We start from the raw sequence: 21,648 nt of genomic DNA on the forward strand, positions 1-21,648 counted from the left end.
ATTATTTTATGAACGACAAATGAACGACAAAGCAAGTTAAAGGCGGCAGACTCCAAAATGTAATATCCATTACAAAATTCACACCAATTTTGACCACTCCAGGCTTTTAAAGAGTCTCCGGAGTAGGGCGATGAAAAGTTGATGAGGTAGTTGTAGATATTCGAATCCTGCAGGTCAGGAAAGCTATCCGTTTCTTTATTAATACACGTTAAAAGCACCCTGGGGGCATTATAGAGATCTGTTATGTTTAATCTATTAAGTTTCGCTATGCGCAGGTTTGTCTTTTGAATTAAAGTGCGCCGTGAACTCTGTTGCCTTGAAACTCATGCTGGCGCCATTCATTTCATTTCCGCTCCCGGCTGTTCTTGCCTGCCAGCTTGGCGTTGTAAACAGAAAGTCACGTGACTGCCGGAGATCTATATTGTAATGTTGTTATCAATATACAGTATGTTGCTTGCAAAGATTTATTTGGTCATTAAACGGCTAATACATACACGTTTTGATTGGAGAGAAATGCTTTTTAGAACCAGATGGTGTAGTTACGACATTAACCAGCAGGGGCTTATGGGGCCATGCCAACCAGCCAAACCTTGACCCTTGGCCAAAGCGACTTTAGAAATCCTCAGAACAGCATGAAATGTACATTATAGTGATCAATAAGTTGCATTAGGGTGGTTATTTGATCACCGCATTGTCCAGTGAAGGAAATATAGATTCGATTTATTTAGCTTTTTACTGTTTAGTATTTAATGTGACTATAGAATATTTTACAACTGTTGTTCGTGTAGGTGTTCTTCGCCTCGGTCCGGTCGGGCGGCAGCAGTCAAGTGTTCTTCATGACGCTCAACAGGAACTCTCTGATGAACTGGTGAAGCTCCTGCGGACCGAACACTGTGGAGACATTTCTCCCGTCTACATTCTGTGTGAGCGCACGGTACATTGACACTGGTCTAAAAAAAAATATATACAGACTCGAGGAGTGAGCCTTGAGACACTGGCGCGTTTCTGTAGGGAGAGCACTGGCTCTCTGTACACTGCTCATAAAGATGCAGTTTCTGAGATCACCTGCAGTGGCACGCAGTTCCCGGCAGGGGAAGCCGATGCGCTCAAAATCTGTTTTAGACGTTATTAGTGGCCTCTGATGAAGCCTGATATCAGTTCTTTCAGTATTTCACCCCTTGACCTTCCTGCCCCTGTTTTCCTGCCCCCTTCCTACTTTTGATTGACTCTTTTTTTTCAGAATTCAGTGAATTTTAGTCATTTGCATGATTGTAAAGAATCGGACAGTATTTAAAAGATAAACAATGCGTGGATTAGCACTCGGGCTAAGATCAAGCTTTAGTCTCTTGATGTTCCGCTTTCCCGTACTGGCTGTGATGCCAGTTTTTTTTCTCAAAGGAGAACAACAACCAACACTCAAAAAGAAACAAATTACACTGGTGCTCATTTGTATATTGCCAACAAGATCCATATACTGAACATTATCCAAAGTACTGTATCAAAATGTAGTTCAGCTTGTTAAAGTGTTATAGCTTTGAAGTTGAAAAGGTGGAATTCGTCGACAACATTACTGCCTGGGTCATGAACGGTTCATGTTGCCGACCACGTTTTGAATTATTTCGTTCACTTCTCCGGTCCTCTTTTGAAATGTTTTAAACGTGACAAAACCGAAAAAAGACTGTTTACAGAATAGGAGAATAAGAGAGTCAGATTTACATTACATTGAGACATATGTCCCGTTCACTGTTTGCATGTGTTGTGTAGACACTGGATCAGATTTTGTACGATGTTGTACAATCAACATATCTGATCAATGATATTACGAGTCTATGATTATAGTCAAAATAAAAGAAATATCTAAGCACATGTATTTCAGTAACAAATGCTGATTGAGAATGTCTTCAAGGATTTCGTTCACGCAGGTTAACTTGTGCCAGACACTGTAATAAAAACTAAATCAAAGGCACGTTGACTTTCTATTTTTGCGTCTTCAGCCATCATTGTTGGGCTGTTGTTAACATAAGCCTCTCTTTTGAAGATATTCTTGTTAAGCTTTAGTTTCTTGCACTTTTTATTAACAATTCCTAATTGGTCAAAATAAACGCAAAACTTTCAATAAAGGAAAAGAGTGTTTACCAACAATAATGTAGAACTCACTATTATTGGCCTGTAAATATCAGAAATGTTGATCTTAATGTTTCGTTTATAACTACTACTGTAGGTCAACAGGAGGTACCCGTTACATTAGCCATACTGTATTGTTTTTGTTTTGTTCATTACATCTTTCTGCTTTGAATTTGGTTATTTGCATTTTTTTGTCTGTTTGTCTGGGGCTTCAGTTCAATGAGTCACTTAATGTTTGCACACTATATAGATATTTATATTTCTTTCACATCTCTTACATAACAAAAGAAGAATATTTTAATGGTGATGGAATGGGAAGTTTTTAGCAATAATGTCCTGCTGATGTATGTATGCTGTGTGAAACACTGTGTTGGCCAGTGCTGGGGAAGAACTCATTCTGACCTCACTGAGCTCTTTTATTGAACAACTTTATTTGACACAAGAATGGATAGTGAATCTTTCTGTCTTAATACGTTTTTAATGATCATCATTCTTTTGGAAGCTGTAAACAAAGTATTGGTTCTATGATGGTGATAGAAGCACTATGTTCTGTTTTTGTTTGTTTGTTTTTTATTTTATGATAAAAAATAAAACCAATAAGTACCATTTTTGCCTTGCCTGTGTTCCCTCTGTATTTGTACACATACATTTGGTCATTTAGAATCTCTGTTCTATATGTTAGCTCGCTAAAGCCAAGTGTCGATGACTGCAGAGATGACCCTCAGACTTTGCTCTTCGATAGTAGGTGTAATATATTAACTTCTTGCACAAGCACAATATCTTATCCAGTAAGTTTTTGTTTAGCTGATCCCAAATAATCCAACAATGCTGACACCTGACATTTCTTAAACAGCTGACATCACAAACACATTCAGATCTCAATCCTACACTATCCCCATCATTTTCAAATAGTGTCATATTTTAAGGAAAGGGGTTTTCATATAAACACTGTTGTGGTACGTTGTCATCGGTATGATCAGGTGAATCATCCTATGTGAGGTCGCTGAAACACGGCACACATGTGCGGCATGATCCTGCTGTGATACGATTGATCATTTACTGGCTATTGGGAAAGTAGCTGAGAGCCTGTAGCCACCAGTTAAGAGAAGACGTGCTTCCTCACGCTTTAAACAAAATGGAGCAGGTAAATGGATGTTTCCATCTTAACAATAATTGGATTGGATTGAGTAAATGATTTGGATTTTGAGTGTTTTACTGTTTAAGGTTTGTGGGTTAGTTTCGCACAAGTTCTTTTTTCTTTGAAGTAATCTCTTCTATGTGATGAGCTGCAGAGGTTGTTTGTGCTGTTATTGTGATGTTACCGAGTTGATCATTAATGTTACTGTGATTTTAAACTAAATAGAGCCTTTGTAGAGCAGTTGTAAATTGACAAATGAATAACTGAATCATCGTACATGTGACCATTTAGTTGTTTTTTATTACAATACGTCTGGAGTATTAAGATTTGATAATAAGATGCTTCTTTTTGTTTGGAGATGCGGTTACTCTTACACATCATTCTCTTTATATTGTTTGTTGATGTATATTTACATACACATCTTGTGAAGATTCTTTAATGTATTTGTTGTTATTACTGTAATATGTAGTGAATATTCCTTTCTCTTAATTTGTGCAATAAGCTGCGATGATCAAAACTATTTTTCTGCATTCCACGAAATTTGGTATACTGCTTTAGATTGGTGTTAGAAAGACAAACATGTAACCACAGAAAAGAACTAAGATGGACTGTACAGTCTATTGATTCTTTGTGGGGGTCTACCGGAAGTTATGTTTGGGCCACATAAGGTTTGTGTTTGCCGCTGAAAGTCAGTCTTCTGTATGTACAGTGTACAAATGAATATCCAACTAATGAATTTCGCATGTAAGGTTTTCAAATATCCCCAGAATATAACCTGCAAAACAAGTGTGTTTATATGAATGGTCTCCTGTGTTCGCGTCCTGCAGCAGTTAACAGGCACGCTGGCTCTGGGTGTGTTCACAGCAGCTCTTGGTTCTCTGCAGATGGGATACAGTTTGGGAGTCATCAATGCACCACAGAAGGTCGGTCAGACATCACATCCAATTTGTGTTCTCTTAACACAGGGTTTATTTCAACCACTAGATAAGTGACTATCTTCATTTTTTGTTGAAGGTCATTGAGAAGCACTATGCTAGATCTCTAGGTGTCTACAATGAAGACCTGACTCGTACTGAGGGAGCTAACAATACCACACATTCAACCCATCCTTCTGTGGTCATGTACTGGTCTTTATCAGTGGCCGCATTCTCCATCGGAGGCATACTGTCGTCCTTTCTAGTGGGCTTTGTTAGTAACTTCCGTGGAAGGTGGAGTATCTTAATCTGACAATTATGTACAAACAGATTACACCTCAGTGTTGAGGAGGCAAATTGTAAAAGTGAAATGGTTTTAAAGCAGGGCTTCTCAAACTGTGGTACCCGTACCGGTGGGACTCCAAGAGACCCTTCGTGAAATAGTGTGAAATAGGAAATTCAAAACTATATATTCATTTTGTGTTTTAAATACAATTTCCAAGGTTATATATGATCTATAAAGATGTAGCACATATCATAAAGCCCATGTGCAATTTTAATATGAATTAATGTTTAATTGTCATTGGTCGATGTAACTGACCGCGTGACGGTCAGCTCAAACACAGAGTGGGCGCTTATGTATTTCTTCACTTGAACCGCTGTTTAAAGCTGTTGTTAATGCTGGTGAACACATGATGACAGAATTTTAGTTTTTGGGTGAATGGTCCCTTTATTTAGCAGTGTGTCAAATCGTGCCTCTTGTTTGTGGGTCTCAACATTGTTTCACAGGATCAAAGGTATGCTGGCTATAAATGTCCTGGCCTTAACTGCAGGGTTGCTCATGGGTCTGGCTAAGATGGGCACACCTCACCTCATGGTGATAGCAGGACGTGCTGTCATGGGACTTTATTGTGGTGAGATGGAGAACTTTGGCCGTACTGTGTTCACAGAGATATGAGAGAACATAATACTGCCATGCAATGCACTTTAAATTAGATTTTGACAGATGGTAAATGTTTCCAGTAACCACCTTTAATGTAATAAATGATATAAGGGATAATGTACAATCAGCCTGTCGTTATGGCAAAATCGAGATCCTGATGCAAAGTGGAGGGGTCTTGTATCATCCTGCTGACAGCACATTGTTTTGCATACAATATGACGTGGCTACTCAAATAAATACATTTGTATACATGAAATATTGATTGAAATCGGGTTACAATGTACTATAATTGATGTTTTTTCTGAGGAGAAGCTTTAAACTAATGTATAAGTATTATCATCTACCTGTGGATTAGCACAAAACACATCATTTACTATTACTAGTACTATTTGACTCAATTGACTCTTATTGCTAATACTATTTAATTTGTTTATATTTGACTCTTTTAGGATTGGCATCTGGCTTGGTGCCCATGTACATTGGAGAGATTTCCCCAGTGAACTATCGAGGGGCTTTGGGAACCCTCCACCAGCTGGCTCTTGTAACTGGCATTCTTATTAGCCAAGTGAGTCCCCTCTCTCACTGAACTGTACAAATAAATCAAAAAAAGTTTTGTGCAGATGTCTTTGTATTCTGCAGGTCATTGGTCTAGATTTTCTGCTGGGAAACGATGACATGTGGCCAGTGTTGCTGGGTCTGTCTGGAGCTCCGGCCATCCTGCAGAGTTTACTGTTGTTTCTGTGTCCCGAGAGCCCGCGTTACCTCTACATCAACCTAGGCGAAAAGGAAGAGGCATGCAAGAGTATGTCCCAAACCTTCTCACTCTCAAACTTCAACATGCAATCTTGCATTAAATATCGGGAGGTTTCGAAAACTTCATAACCAGAAATATCTAAATGTAACTAGTTAAATTATGCTCGAATGCACTTCAAGTCACTTATATAAAATCTAAGAATGAAGAAAACTAATGTTCAATTCTTCCTGCCGTCTCTTCTGGTAGGCCTGAGAAGGTTAAAGGGGGATTACGACATGACAAAGGACATCTCTGAGATGCAGGCAGAGAAGGAAGAAGCCATGAAAGAAGCCAAAATGTCCATCCTGAGGCTTCTTCGTGCCTCCGTGTATCGCAAGCAGCTCTTTGTGGCCCTCATGATGCATTTATCACAGCAGTTCTCTGGGATTAATGCTGTAAACTAAATCCACCTCCTGTTCTATCATAAATAGATCAAATAATTTCTATCTGAACATAATTTGTTTTTTGACAATAGTAATGTTTGATCTGTTTTTTGTCTAGATCTTTTATTACTCCACTGCGATCTTCCAGACAGCGGGGGTCGGTCAGCCCGTGTATGCCACCATTGGAGTGGGAGTTATAAACATCATTTTCACCCTCGTGTCGGTAAACAGACGCTAATTTAAAGGCAAACACTGGCTGCTGAGGAACAGGCTTTGGTTTCTTGGAAACAGCAGAGTGATGATGTCTCTAAGGTCTTACCGTCTCTTAATGCTTCATGACAGTCAGACTCGAGACTCAACTGGAGTTTACAGATTATTTTAAAACACAAAATAACGCTTTATACACATTCTTGTTAACATGTCTGAACCTGTCATTTTCTTCTGCACAAAACAAAAAAGAAGACATTTTGATGAAAGTTTGTAACCGAACAACATGACTTACATTGTATGGAGTCATTTCTCAAAATGTCGTCTTTTGTGCTCAAGTCATAAATAGATTTTGAACGACGTGATTGTTAATAAATGATGAAATGATTTTCTTTGGGTGAACTATGAAAAGCAGGTGGATGAATAAATGTAAGGGGGGGAGAGTTTGCTCAAGCCTGCCTTCTCTCTGGCCATAGAGGTGGAGAGCAGCCAGATCGTATCTGGGACTTTGCTGTGTTTATCTTTTGTCAGTTCAAGGGCAGCCTGCCAGTGAAAACAGTTTGGAGAAATACGTCAGGAGGCTTTTATTCAAATAATCTCAACATTTTATATTCATTGGGTGTTTTTTAAACGGCAAAAGTCATTTTCTGATAATGATTTTGAGAATTATCGTAGTTCACTCTTCGCATTGAAAGGCCATTCTTTTGAAATGCATGTGTAATCTGCAGGTGTTTTTGGTGGACAGGGCAGGCAGACGGACTCTCACTATTGTTGGTTTGGGAGGAATGTGTTGCTGTACCGTGGCCATGACGGTGGGCTTGGCTTTACAGGTGTGTTCACAGTGGATGTGTTGGGAAAGCTACTTTAAAACTGCATATAAGTGGCTAAAGGTGTGTCTGTTTTTAATGCCTCATTCATAATTCTTTGCTTTTCAGGATCTTTACTCGTGGATGAGCTACCTCAGTATGACAGCCATATTCCTGTTCGTGTCGTTCTTCGAGATTGGTCCAGGACCGATCCCATGGTTCATTGTGGCAGAACTCTTCAGTCAAGGGCCACGTCCAGCGGCCATCGCATTAGCTGGCTGCTGTAACTGGACTAGCAATTTCATTATTGCCATGTTTTTCCCTTATTTAGAGGTACAGTTATTCAAATGTACTTCCATGTTTTACTTTCTTTTTAAAAATAGTAGAAAACCTTAACACTCTACTTTGGTCCATAGGAGTTTTGTGGGAGCTACGTCTTCGTAATCTTTGCGGTACTTCTGTTCGGGTTCACTATTTTTATCTACTTACGTGTGCCTGAAACAAAGGGGAAGACTTTTGATGAGATAGCGGCTGTCTTCCAGCCTAAGCGATGCACTTCCCACTCCAAAGCTCAAGTTGAGACTGAGATGGAGACGCTTAAAAACTCTACAGAGGCTTAAAGATGGTCATTAGTCGAGATGAACCTGATTCTAAGGAAACTGTGGAATGAAGAATGTTACAGCTTCTCACACTGAGAACTCGATCCGTTTTGAGCATTTGATGTTGAATTTATGACTTAATTTTATACATTATAAAGTATATTGTTTATCTTGTGTAGTACAATACATTTTTAAATGCAAGGTGATGGTCACATTTGCAAATAATAGTTTTTTATGTGATAGAATATTTTAATTCAAGTGCTCCTTCAACCATATAAATATTTATCATAAATACATATATGATATTTATAATGATGCCTCGAGCAAATTGTATCATTTACTGTAAAGGAATGTGATCTCCGGTTAAAATGATGACAGAGAAGTTTCAAGTTTAATTTAAAAAAAACATTTCTGTCATCGGATGAGGAGATGAGGCTTTGGACTTATTACAGTTTGTCTTTTGTTTGCCTTTTTGATGTGTATTATATATATATATAGAAGTACATGTTATGTTGCAAAACTGTATTCTTTTGAATCTGTCTAAAGCAAAGTAATACTATACCTGTCATTATCAAACTAAATTAGTTTAAATTTGTAATAATTTAACCCACATTTAAATAAATGAAAAAGGTTACTCTAGCATTGTAGTTTATTTAAAATTGTTTTAACTGTGTTTTCACCTGACTCATTGAAATAGTTTTTGCATGCAGTTAGAAGCCCAGCACACTCAGTCCCATTAAAGAAAATAAAAGTAGATAGGACACAACTTTTTTTTCAGTGATTTAATTTAAATCTTGCAAGTTATTTACAGCTTTACAACCATTTTTTCAAGTTATAAGGACTACTTTGTGTTTTGGGGAATTTGGAACAGTTCAGTTTCCGTTGTAATGTATAAAACAGCCTGGATGTTCTTCTAAATAACTTCGTGTTGTGTTTGTGTGGGGGGAAATGATAAACATTTCAAATGACTGTACTATGAGTGTATTATAACTGAAGGTTTTAACTGTACAGGTGCTGGTCATATAATTCGAATACGTGGATTGTGAGCCTCTCCTCTCTTCCTCTAGACCCTGATTTCCAAAGGAAATGCTAAATTTACTTTCATCAGAGAACAGCAGTCCAGTCCTTTTTGTCTTTAGCCCAGGCGAGACGCTTCAGACGCTGTCTGTTGTTCAAGAGTGGCTTGACACGTAGTGGTTCTTGAAGCACTGACTCCAGCTGCAGTCCACTCTTTGTGAATCTCCCCCTCATTTATAAATGGGTTTTGTTTCACAATCCTCTCCAGGGTGCAGTAATCCCTATAGCTTGTACACTTTTTTTCCTACCACAGCTCTGTGAACAGCGAACCTCTTTTGCAATGACCTTTTGTGTCTTGCCCTCCTTGTGCAAATGGTCATCTTTTGGATAACTGTCAAGTCAGCAGTCTTCCCCATGATTGTGTATCCTACAGAACTAGACTGAGAGACCATTTAAAGACCTTTGAGGTGTTTTGAGTTAACTAGCTGATTAGCGTGTGGCACCATGTGCCTTCAATATTTAACCTTTTCACAATATTGAAATTTTGTGAGATACTGAATTTGGGATTTTCCTTAGTTGTCAGTTATAATCATCAAAATTAAAAGAAATAAACATTTGAAATATATCAGTTTGTGTGTAACGAGTGAATATAATTTACAAGTCTCACTTTTGGAATGGAATTAGTGAAATAAATCAACTTTTTGATGATATTCTAATTTTATGACCAGCACCTGTATATTTAACTGATGTGATTATCTGGGTTTGTCACACAATAATAAAGTACATTTAGTTGTTTAAAATCAAATCTTATACATTCATATACATTAGATGAATCAGTGATTATTAAGTTAAGTTATAGATAATTCACCTTTCCATCCAATATTAAATGAAATGGTTACTTTAACCATACAAAATCACAAGTTCGTCGTCATATCTGACTGACCTTTTGGACCATTTGGGGAAACAAAAATAAAGTGAATTTAAAATTGACTCTTTGTCCTTATGTTTTTTTCATTCCCATAAGTATTAATTTAACCATTTACCAGTTTAATTATTATAAAATGTTTATTGATATAATATGCTATATGCACATGTCGTTTGGATGCAAAGAAATGAATACCCTTTAAAATACGTTATTCACAATACACATAGGAATCAAAGTTTGTAAGATGATACTTTAGATCTTAATGCAAGTAATGTATATTGAAAATATTTGGTGAATTAACACTAAGGCCTACTTTATCATCAATCACAATTGAACATTTTCATTCCCAAGTTCATTCATTGTGATAATTATATAAACTCCTCTTTTTGAGTTACATTAACCTCTATAATCTCAAGTTTCAACTCATCAGCCTGTTTTGTGAAGAATAATCATATTTTTCTCGCAATCTTCCGTAAAAAAAGATGATGCATGGATGTCCTTTCTCTAGTCTTCCCATCACTTTATTATCACACTACCACAAATTCGTGTCAGGTGACGTGTTGGCAAAGGAGGGGTCAGGAAGTGCATGTCACATAGCTACCACTAACCTCCCCGCCTATTTGTTCTATTGTGAACATATATCCTATAATGTTTAACTCATTCAATGAGAAACCTGTACTTTTCGTCTTAATTAATGTCATCCAGCTGTTTTAAGCACAAACACGTACAAACAGCTCTCTAAATTGCTAATGGGACATTAGGGCGCTAAAGACTTTCCTCCCACCCGCATGCTGCGAAGCTCGTTGCACGCAGTAAAGGTGTGTGCGCATGCGCAAACCCTCTCGTCTTTTGTTGGAAGTGAATGACTGGCGTTTTCAATGCTCCACGGTCCAGCATCGCAACATTTATAAGTGAATCCCGTGAGTACAGTATTCTAGGCGAATAAACGTGTGCGAGTGGATTTAACGAAGTCGTTTGATCGTGTGACCGGAGAATCGGGGTGTGGAGTTTGCTTTATATTGCATGCGTGCTCGAGCTAATGAACGTATCGGCATAAAGGCCTGCAAAAGTTCACGATTCAGCTCCGAGTAATCCGTTTACTTCGAACGATACGCCACGATTTGAGTGTTAACCCACAGCAAACGCGAGGTTTATGCGGGCTCGGACATCTTTAAGCGATTTTCAGTTATTGGTTTTAAACACGGTAACGTTAGTTCCGGTTAAGTTTGTGTGCGGCTGGATACTGGTCGAGTCATTCATCCAGCCCAAACGTGTTTATCGCATCAGGCTGTTGTTGGTTAGTTTAACTCTAAACACTTGTTATTGTGATAGTATATTCGGTCATTTACGTTTATATAACGTTAAATTTCGTATACATGGGGGGAAAAAGCTAAAAAAGAATAGTTGCGAGTGCAACGTAACGTTAGCGTGCTAGCGTAGTGCATGTGCTCGTAGTATCGCTAAAAAGTTAGACCTCTGTATTCCGGTTTTAATATCAATATATTTGTTTCCGACACGATTTGTGTTATTTATGCAAACTGTGAATGTCTCCGCCGCATTTTTTGTCATTTTATAAACGGAAAATGCACGTGCTTCAAATGTTGCTTTTTATGTGCCATATGTTTAATACTGCAAACATGTTTCAGATGATCTACCAGATGAAACGCGACTTTGAGAAATAGCCGTTATATAACAACAGAGAAGTATTTAAAAAACTAGCATGGCTACCATGTTGTTTCCAACGTGGTAACTTTATCCCACGTGCTGCATGGCAAGGCCATATTTCTTGACGAACTTCATTTGATACCATCACCTTACCATAGTCCCGCCAATATATTTTGTACTAGAGTGGTTAGTTCATTTTAACTCACAAATTTCCTAACAATTGTTATTTTCACAGAATCGTCTGCACATTAACCCATCATGGCTGAACTTGACACCGATTTCACCAGTGGAAATGCTGGAGCTTCTTTGACCTTTCCCATGCAGTGCAGCGCCCTGCGCAAGAACGGCTATGTGGTGATCAAAGGACGTCCATGCAAGATTGTGGAGATGTCTACCTCCAAGACTGGCAAGCATGGACACGCCAAGGTAACTTTTTGGTAAACCATACTGCCACGGGACCCTTAACTGTGCCTGATGAAATACCAAATTTTCTGTGGCATATTGAAACTTTGTAAAATCTGAATTGTCTTAAATGTTTGTTTTAGGTGCATATGGTTGGAATTGACATATTTACTGGAAAGAAGAATGAAGATATATGTCCCTCCACCCACAACATGGATGTGCCTAACATCAAGAGGCTTGATTATCAGGTCACTTTTAATCCATCTATTTTTCTTCAATGCTTTCATCTATGATTGATATCATATCGAAGATGGTGCATGTCTGTTGTTCTTTAGTCTCTGTTCTTTAATATCAGCCAGCATTAAAATAAGACCATTAATGAAATCGCTTTCAGTGCCAAACTAAATCGCACCGTGGCTGCACCGGACGCGACTCGCATAATGCGTGTCGACGCAACACGCAGCTTGGGTTTGTTGCATTGTGCTGCATCCATCATGGACAACATTTTTGAATATAATGGGTTCTAATGCGCTCTGTTGTCTTTTGCTGTGTCGTGCCGCGTCCCTTGTAGACATGGTGTAAGTTGATCATGTTTGCCTTAAGTTTAGCGTGAGGTGCATTTTTTTTAAGACATCTTTTACATTTCTTTAAATAGTTATGTAATATGTATTCCAAAAATCCTCACCTGTGCACTTGTTTTAATGCAGATACAATCTAGGTTATGCGTTATGGACTAAGAGCAAAGATAATAGATATTAACAAAATGCGCCACTCCCATTACAATGAATCAGTGAATGAATGGGAATGGAACGCAAAAGTCTGTTTTAGGGAAGTCTTCCCACTTGGCAGCCATGTTTGCAACACCACTAGGCAATTAATAGCAATTCCACAGTCCTATCTACTTGAATGGGACAAGGCAGATATTTTTTAAAATTGCTTGCAAAATTCACAAGTTAAGAGCATTTTACCATTACTTTTGTTTGCCTAGCTTAAATTGAGCCAAAATTCACCATCTACTGTGCATGCGCACAGGCTGGTAAGCACCACACTAGAACCCTGCCACAGAGAATCGTCAGTCAATACTGATAGACGATTGCAGGGTTTTTCCTGGCTTAAAATGAGGCGGAGGTGGTGCCATCCTTATCTTGTACAAACACGCACGTGTAGGCCTACCATACCCTTAAGTGGCTTAACCAAACACTTTACATATTAAAAATGTGTTATATAAAACACAACTTTCTTTCAACCAAACAGAAACGTTTTAAATCAAAAAGCTTTTTATCTCGACAGCCAATTAAATTAACCAGTGTTACTAAATGACCAAAGCTGTGATTCACTGAGCCTTCAATTTTTCTATGCAGGAAAATCCCTGATAGGCAGGTTTCACTGGCGTGCAAGACTTCCTTTGCTAGTGTGGCAATATTGTGGGTTGCATTCCCCCCATTCATTGTAATGGCATTGGCGCATCTTGTTAATATTAATATATTTGCAAAGCTCAATATGGCCGCACTGACAGAGGAAGTCCAATCTTCTAGTAAAAAACAGCCAATCGTCAATCGATTAAAAACTGATGGTTCTCTGGCGCAGCGCATGCACAGTAGCTGAAACCCTAATAGACCATTTCAAACTACAGTGAACCTGCTGAGTTTTGCATTTACAATGCATTGAACTAAACTGAATGTGTGTGTTGTGAAAAGCTCTTAACCACACGCCCATCAACATGTTTTCTTCCTTCTGTTCTTCAAATGTGTATCTGTTTTATAGTCTTGTGGAATAACATGTGTTTTTCTGCTTTTGTCTCTGCACAGTTGGTCGGCATTACAGATGGCTACCTTTCCCTCTTGAAGGACAATGGGGATTTGCGTGAGGACCTCAAGCTGCCTGAAGGAGATCTGGGCAAAGAAATCGAGAGCAAATTTGAATCTGGGGATGAATTTCTGGTTTGTGGCTATTGTTTTTATACTTGCACTTAATTATATAGCGTCTGCTGTTTAAGGGGAGCTAATTTGTAGCTGTTTAGCATAAGATGCAGCTGTTTTATAATGTATTCTAGGTAAAATCAAAATATGTACATGAAGAAACTATGTATTATGATCATTTTAAAAGCACTGTAAAGCTGTGATCTTGTGTTGAAGTACCATTTCTGTCACTTGTTTTTAGGTCTCAGTGTTATCCGCCATGGGGGATGAGTGTCCGATTGCCATCAAGTCCATGAGCTCATAATGAACAGAAGCTGACAGGCTGGTTGAGTGAGGGCTTCTACCACAAAATATTACATTTGAGTTCCAAACAGTCACCAAAGTCACAGTCTTCACAAACCACCTAGAATTGGTTCTGATAGTCAGTTATAAGATGCTGGACCTTCACAAATCACTGAGGTTTCCTACACGCTTGTTCTTCAGCCATTTTCTGCATCCATTCCTTTCTTCATTTCACAGATGCACTTTTATCATTCAGTCTTAAGTATGGGTATAGATTTTTAACACTCTACATTGTGCAGTAAACTTCAGTGATTTTTATTAACGCCATTGGGCCTTAAACTGTTGCACAACAGGCGACAGATTACCTGGAAGATTACCTCTTTAAATGACACTGACTAGTTTGCTGGCATTTTGTACATCTGTATTTAAAGCCTGCATCTCTCAGGTAGGCTCGAGTTTGTCTGAATGTTGCTCTTACAGCTTGGCACTTGTTGGGGTTGCCTGCAACCACGCAGACATTGTCCTTTCTTATTCAACGGACTAAAAAGACTTTCTTTTTACGTCACATTGCATTCAGACCAAATATACGATGTAAGTGATCAATGCATTTTGTTTGGAACTTTTAAGTTTTGAAAGTATTTTTTGGAGTTTTAGTTTACCTGACTATTCTGTTCTTTCTTCAGTTTAGGTTTACAACACACACACACTTGTAGTTTGGTAGTTCTTCACACAGCAAAAACCCACCTTATTTCTGTTACATCTTTAAGGGATGCGTAAGACAAATAAATCTAAAGAATGGCTTTGAGTTTTGCACTAGCTAATGAGCTGTGATGCAATTGTAATTCTCTGTAACAAACTCTGTTTGTGTTAAAAGTGGCTTTGCTCAACAAAAACCTGATTTAAACCCGCAGCATTTACCTTGTTATTTCTGTTTTATTTTGTGTACTTATGGACTGGCACAGTGTGCACTAAAGGGCTTCAATACACATTCTTTAAAATTCATATTCTGTATAATCTTGTATGCAACCTTTTTTCCTTAAAAAAAAGCGTAGTATTTTGATAATTCAGATCATTCGTTACCCAACATAATTGTTTTCTGTGTAGAATCTTGTATCTTTACATTTTGCTTCATGTGGTTGTCTTGTTCTGAATTTGTTTAAGATGAGCTGGCTTAGCAAACAAAAAGGCACTTGGTTGGGCAGAACGTTTTGTCCTGAATGTTTGCCACGTACAGTAAGAAGAATTATATGACTATACAGTATTGAAAAACACATTGGCATCTCAAACTTGGCAAATGTCTCAGGTTTCCAGCATTCAGGTATTTTGAAGGGCATAGTTTTAGCCCTAAAGTCTTTGTCTGTCTGCAAAGAGAAACAGATGGTGGAAGGGTGATGGATCTAAATGAATCAACTCAACTTAAAGATATTGCATCAGTTCATGCCTGCAATTATATATGATATGTTATTACTGGATGCATGTAATTGGTTTGTCTCTTAAATTCAGAAGTGCTGTGAATCCTGAAACTATGTCCCAGTAAATGGCTAAACTATGAGTGACGGGCAGAAGGAGACTGTAAGAAAGTTTATCACGCAAGCAAATGAAAATAATAGCGTTCAGTGTTTTCATATAGTGATTGAATATTGTTAAAAACCACAGATGGGAAAAGAGGGAACCAAGTATAATAAACTGAAAAGAAAGAATTTTGTGTCTTCGTTTTTAAACTGTTTGGATGTTCAGTTTGCCGTTAAGCTTGGTTAGATACTTAAGATTAATCATACAAATGTTTTGACTTGACAACATTCATTGCAGCAATTTTAAGCAAAACCTGCTTCTTTTAATGTATTAAAAAAGGCAACAACCTGCCCAACATTTTTCCTCTTGGACTGTATGAGTTTGGTAAGAGCATGTAGCGTTATTGTAAAACTCTTATTCAAATGTCGTACACTAATCTTCCATCTACATTAGTGTTTAATTTTTGCTGAGTAATTGCAAAGATAGTTCAAGGGATAGTGAATATCCAGGGTAATAAAATGCCTGCACGTTTATATAGAATGTCAACCTTTTGAGTGGATAACAACAAAACATGTCCTGCTCTGTCTTTTATTATTTCAATGTAATAAAAAAGCAATGATAATGAAATCTTTGTGTTGATTACAGTGTTGGTTTTGTTCATTCAGACATGCCATAATGCACTGTTGACCCACATCATGTTTGACCAAAATTATTTTCTGAACCGTACATATTTATTTTGCAGGGGTTACAGTTGCAAATCTTGTTGTGATATAAGGTTCGATGTGAGTCTTGTCCAATTTAAATTCACAATATAGTGTATCATGTATAAAGTCTGGTCTAGTATTAACAAATTAGTGACCCGGTGTGGTTTCAGAAAGAAGGTTGAGTGAAAACAGAGTATATTAACCCTGAAATGAGGGAAACTTTGGGTTTTCTGTTTCAGAATGCGAGGTAACTCAAGCCAGAGTTTCCTTCGATCTCCTTCATTCATTTAATAGAGTCGTTCATTGCACGCATTTTGATCACACAAGAGACATTTGGTGACTAAAATGTCCTATGTGCTGTTATTGAAGATCCTTTATGTGAAGAGGCTGGATTCATTCATAGCCAACTTTGACTTCAGGATAGCAATGTGTATTTTTTTCTCATTTTTATTAAAACTATAAAAAATTATTAGGAGAGAAGCTAGCCAGGGCTCGTCGGAGTCCGTGGTGGAGATGGACGCTCCGGGTCTGTTGTTGAGGCCACAGTGGAAGCTGGAGTGGTTTGCTCATTTTGTTTTGCCAGTTTATTTGTAAAAAATCTGACATTGACTTCTGTCCCTTGTCGCCAGCGGTTAAACAGGTGCCCGCCGTTAGCTCGCGACGACACATGATGGAGCTAGTACTACGTCGACGTAACGTCGTAGTTGATAAACAATGCACACTAATTTCAAATCAAAATGCAGCAGTTGGTGAGAGTGAGTGTGAAGCTGTGTGGTGACTAGTATTGTTTGGCTCGTAAAAACACAGATACAACTTAGGTTTTTATTTATATAAGATAGTTTGTCAGAGTACAAAAGTTGCCCGGGCCGTTGCCCCCCCCAGTTCCGCGGTCTATGCATCAGAGCATATTCTTTCTCTTACATTTTCTAACAATTTGTAGTTTCTATGGAGGATGAAAATTGACTCAATAAAATGTATAAATAAAGAAATAACAAATACAGACGTAAATGTAGAAACGAAGCGATAAAGGTAATAAACACGTGCAGCCATATCTGCTCGGAGCAGGGTTCGAACCGCCGATCAGTCTGATTTAAACACGAGTCTGACACCTTAACAATCGTCTTCATTCATTTACTGATCAATGTATTTGTTTATTGGTAGATCGACCTATTTATTAATGTAAACTTAAGGCACTTTCAGCACATTAGTAAATCCACTGTATGCAGAGCGGAAACCGTGACTCGCTCTCAAGAGCTTTTAGACGCCATGTTGCTTTTTTGGTGCCGTTGCCATGGTGAATCATCATATCGGAGCTCTATTGATCATGGCTTGTCGTAGTTGTGGCGCAAGCGCTTGACCCAAGGTAAGGATTACCCAGAGTTGGTATAACTAACTGTTCTGAGACGAAAAAGGTTCGTATCTCGGTGTAAATCAACTCAGAGTTCACATTTTAACTCGGTGGTTGAACGTCCGTATTGAAACGGGCCCCCGTCTGTGAAATCCATTATTACTGTGACTATGATTTCAAGCTTTGACGTGGCGTTACTCTGTCAACATTGAAAAGGTAGTATTTTCACTAAATATCGTTAATCACATAAAACGACTTGCTTGGTTGTCACTGGCAGGGTGACACGTTATATTGCAGCCACTAGATGTCTCTGTAGTATAGTATAACTTGCGCCCCAACTCTGCTTAGTCTGTTTTTCATTATTAAAACTAAGATTTACAGGTTTTGTCCCATTTTGCTGTTCTACAAGTTTATAGAAGTGCTTTTAGACATTGCATGATTTTTTTGGTACAGAAAATGTGCCCCTTTTGGTGTGAATTGAAGCGCTCTGTTTACATTTCTCAGCTCTTGAATCTAGAGGTAGACATAGATTCGATGCAGATGCCGTTTCATCCATCTGGTCTTATATGTACATGTGTGTTTAACAAAACACTTTGTTCCACCACATCTATTAATCGTTATACACACAAATCCAGGGGCTATTCTTGCTTGTTCTCGCATGTACGGCGGCACATTGCTTCCATATGGAGAAGAATCTGTCATTTCTTTCTAGCTCCTCAGAAAAGCCTTGTTTTACTGTCGGGTCATGATTGACAGCTGGTTCTCACCAAGAAGATCAAATTTAATACAGCACTATATGTTCTGATTCTTTTCTTCTTCTGGAAAGTGAAAACAAATATGTATTTTAATAACTTTAGATGTGGTTTGTTTCATATAGTGGCATCAGATATATGGCGCCTGTACTGTATCGGACATAAACTGTCTGGTTTTCTAAAATGTAGTTGTTTATATGTGACTAAGTAGTCCCACATTTCACTGGAGTTACTGCAGTGAGAGAATATCTAAGACAGAGTTTAACTTTGAATGAGTTTGTATTATTGCATGTACATTCTCTCTTGCAGCTGGTTTCCCAGAAATAAGTTGGAATATGAAATATGATTGATATTACAGGTAATTCAGCCAACCAACCTGAACACCCCAGTCTGTGTTGGCTGGTGTGGAGACATTCTGAAAGCTAATTTTATTTATTCAAAGACTTCAAAAGAGCCAAATGATACATTTACACTCCATTGTTTGGGCAAAAAGATGCTCACAACATATGCTTGGGTGCCAAAACAGACCATGTTAAAAGGTCCACATGGTTTAGATTATTTGGCAAAATCCCCCTACATAAATTGCCATTAAAGGGGCAGTACCCAAAAATACAATTTCTGTCATGATTTTCTCAACCTCGAGTTATTCCAAATCTGTATAAATGTCTTTGTTCTGATGAACACAGAGAAAGATGTTTGGACGAATGCTTGTAACCAAACAGTTCTTGCCACCATTGACTACCATAGGAATGACAATGGTAGTCAAAAGTACCCCTGAACAGTTTACCGTCCTACATTCTTCAAAATATCTTCTTTTGTGTTCAACAGAACAACAAAATGTATACAGATTTGGAACAACTTGAGGGTAAATTCTGAACTGTTCCTTTAAATGTGGGGAAAATGTTAACATTGAAATATCACGCACAGCATTCTGCTAATACAGGAAGGTTTTTGATGGTCAAATGTGTGATATAAAAAGTTAGGGAAAGAAGAGTGAGAAAGTGAAAGGATAGGAAAGGGTGAAACTGTTAGTCGCTTTCTGTTTCTGACCTGCACTTCACACACCATAGAGGGATTTGATCTCCAAATCATAACCTCCTCTAAAGTCCTTACTTGTGATTTGAGTGGGGTCAAAAGAATTACAGCACACTGCCATCAAATTCCTTGTTTATTACAGAATTAACGTAATTTCCTGTACATTCCTTTGTAATGCACAAATGGAGTCAGCATGTGGCTTTCTCAGTCCTCTAAAAACATATAAACATATATATATATATATATATAAAACAGCTCATGTCACAGTATACTGTACATTATAATATAGTATAATTCTGGGTACATTTTGGACAGGGCAGTTGGGTTAAAATAACTATGGGTTAATTGAAACAACCTAGTATTTGTTTGTTTATTTTTTAACCTAGGTGTGTTTTATCTTGTATTTACTCTAGTATTGCAATTTGTCTTCATGTCACTGTGAAGCTCCCAGATGAGAAGCCGAGTGTAAGCAGTTCTGCGGTAAAAAAAACTCTATTGTGTAGATATGACACTCTGTTTAGAGTAAAGTACACACAAATAACCTTCGTGTATCTTTCGCTGTCATATTCCATTTGATTGGCTCTTCTATGAGTTCAGATTGTTGCACATCGGCGTTGTCGTATTCATGCATGTTCCAGCCACACTGATAGCACAATCTTATCTTTTTTTAGCCTTTTTTAAGGGAGTTATTTTCTGGAATTGCTTTTTAAAGTGATTTTGTATTTTAGGCAGTGACTCAGTGGGTACATTACACCACCTTACGCATTCTTTTAAAATGACTCAGAAACGTACAGATATGTGAGACGGTGAGATTTTGTAAACCTCATCCATCATGTGTAGATTGGAAGGAATGACTCGCTTTAGTAAGGACGCCCTGTAAGCAGTATTAAGTTTAAGAGCAGTTAGTGTAGAGTCAGGTGGAACTATGGAGGAGATGTTAAATATGACGCAGTATTATTAAATAAGCTGTTCGGTTTGCTACGGTTTCACTGGGGCATTGTCCTTTTATCCGGACTGGTCTGTGTGTGTCCCTACAGGGGGTCAGTTTCCATGGACTCATAACAGATTTGACACTTCCCATCACCCCCTCCTTAGGTTCCCTTTGAAGTGCACTAGCAGAAAGCATGAAAGGTGAAGCACCAGATGAAGAGCATGCCAGCTGAACAGTTGGTTTTTCCCTCCCTGCTTTCCTGTATGGTTATTGAATCCATATTTATGTGGGTTAGAGGAATGGAAAACATCTACAGTATGTGTCCCCTATCGAGTGAGGATCCATGTTTTCCAGAACACCTTTACAGCCAAATCAAAGCAGAGAGTTGTTTCTGTCTTTAAACCTTAGCTTTGTTGGTGCAGAATCGTTTAGATAGGATTATTCATTATTTGGTGAATGAAGCCCTCCACACTGAAATGAGAAGCAGAACACAGGTAACTAGTACAGTTCTTTGACATCCTAAGATTTGTTTCAACCAGGTTTGGTAAATTGATGTACACACGTAGGCAGGATCATATGTTGTCTACCAGCAGGCTCCAACAAAAAGTTCTCAATTGTGAGTTCTCAGTAGAGTCTCTTCCTTAGTGCAGGTGTATAAACAGCTCAGACAGACAGAGACTTTATTGGTCAGGATGTTCTGAGGAGGATGATTTCATGGGATGAGAGAGGCTCAGACTGGCTCTACAGCTGGACTTTCATCAGTAGCATGTGATTCATATTCTTGTGAACTCAAATGCAGTTCCCTTCTGAAGAACCTGGAATCAGGAATTTTCCCGAGTTGTGCTCCCAGAATTTTACCATGATCAGAATTTTTTGGTGCGCTTGTTTATTTTGTACACAATGAACATCCATATCACTTTTCTGTTTCTCTGCCACTGATTCTTTCAGAAGCTCTTGTACGTTTTCATAAGATGCCCACATCTGGCTCTATGTTCTTCAGCAAATCAATAGAGAGAGAGAGAGAGAGAGAGAGAGAGAGAGAGAGAGAGAGAGAGAGAAAGGGGGTGATGAAACTGTGTCTTTATTGAAAACAGATGAGAGAGAATTCACTCTAATGTCTTACATTAGCTTTAAGTGCTCGGGCATCATGCACCTTCCTCTCTTATTTTTATTTTTGCTCAGCAGGTGTTCGCCTTATTACATCCTCAAGAATTTGAGGCAGAAATAAATATAATTTGGTTCTGATCAG

At 38.2% G+C, this 21,648-nt stretch overlaps 3 protein-coding genes across 10 annotated transcripts in view; all 3 read left to right on the forward strand.

The window, feature by feature from the left end:
• The window catches only part of tnika (TRAF2 and NCK interacting kinase a), a 74,751-nt gene extending 72,014 nt beyond the window's left edge, over positions 1-2,737 (forward strand). For all 5 annotated transcript variants that reach the window (XM_079453253.1, XM_079453249.1, XM_079453250.1 and 2 more), the window contains one exon: positions 789-2,737. In XM_079453253.1, the coding sequence (XP_079309379.1) occupies positions 789-872 (84 nt within the window). In that variant the 3' untranslated portion in view covers positions 873-2,737. The remainder of the gene's footprint in view (positions 1-788) is intronic.
• A 201-nt stretch (positions 2,738-2,938) lies between these two features.
• Positions 2,939-8,547, forward strand: slc2a2 (solute carrier family 2 member 2). Of its 2 annotated transcripts, XM_079453086.1 has the most exons (11): positions 2,939-3,268; positions 4,090-4,185; positions 4,277-4,470; positions 4,966-5,090; positions 5,569-5,684; positions 5,759-5,921; positions 6,120-6,307; positions 6,414-6,518; positions 7,231-7,332; positions 7,438-7,641; positions 7,725-8,547. In XM_079453086.1, the coding sequence occupies exons 1-11, from the start codon at positions 3,260-3,262 to the stop codon at positions 7,926-7,928; spliced, it is 1,506 nt and encodes a 501-aa protein (XP_079309212.1). In that variant the 5' UTR covers positions 2,939-3,259; the 3' UTR covers positions 7,929-8,547. The 2 variants fall into 2 exon arrangements, with proteins under 2 accessions (XP_079309212.1, XP_079309211.1); XM_079453085.1 differs by lacking the exon at positions 2,939-3,268 and having other exon boundaries at positions 3,925-4,185.
• Positions 8,548-10,399: 1,852 nt separating this feature from the next.
• Positions 10,400-16,287, forward strand: eif5a2 (eukaryotic translation initiation factor 5A2). 3 transcript variants are annotated; one of them, XM_079452961.1, is made up of 5 exons: positions 10,400-10,769; positions 11,750-11,940; positions 12,060-12,164; positions 13,725-13,856; positions 14,077-16,287. In XM_079452961.1, the coding sequence occupies exons 2-5, from the start codon at positions 11,773-11,775 to the stop codon at positions 14,137-14,139; spliced, it is 468 nt and encodes a 155-aa protein (XP_079309087.1). In that variant the 5' UTR covers positions 10,400-10,769; positions 11,750-11,772; the 3' UTR covers positions 14,140-16,287. The 3 variants fall into 3 exon arrangements, with proteins under 3 accessions (XP_079309087.1, XP_079309089.1, XP_079309088.1); XM_079452963.1 differs by having other exon boundaries at positions 10,694-10,849; positions 14,077-16,253; XM_079452962.1 differs by lacking the exon at positions 10,400-10,769 and adding an exon at positions 10,784-11,146 and having other exon boundaries at positions 14,077-16,253.
• Positions 16,288-21,648: the final 5,361 nt, after the last annotated feature.

This window comes from Barbatula barbatula (genome assembly GCF_947034865.1).
Source record: "Barbatula barbatula genome assembly, chromosome: 3".
Lineage (NCBI taxonomy): Eukaryota > Metazoa > Chordata > Actinopteri > Cypriniformes > Nemacheilidae > Barbatula > Barbatula barbatula.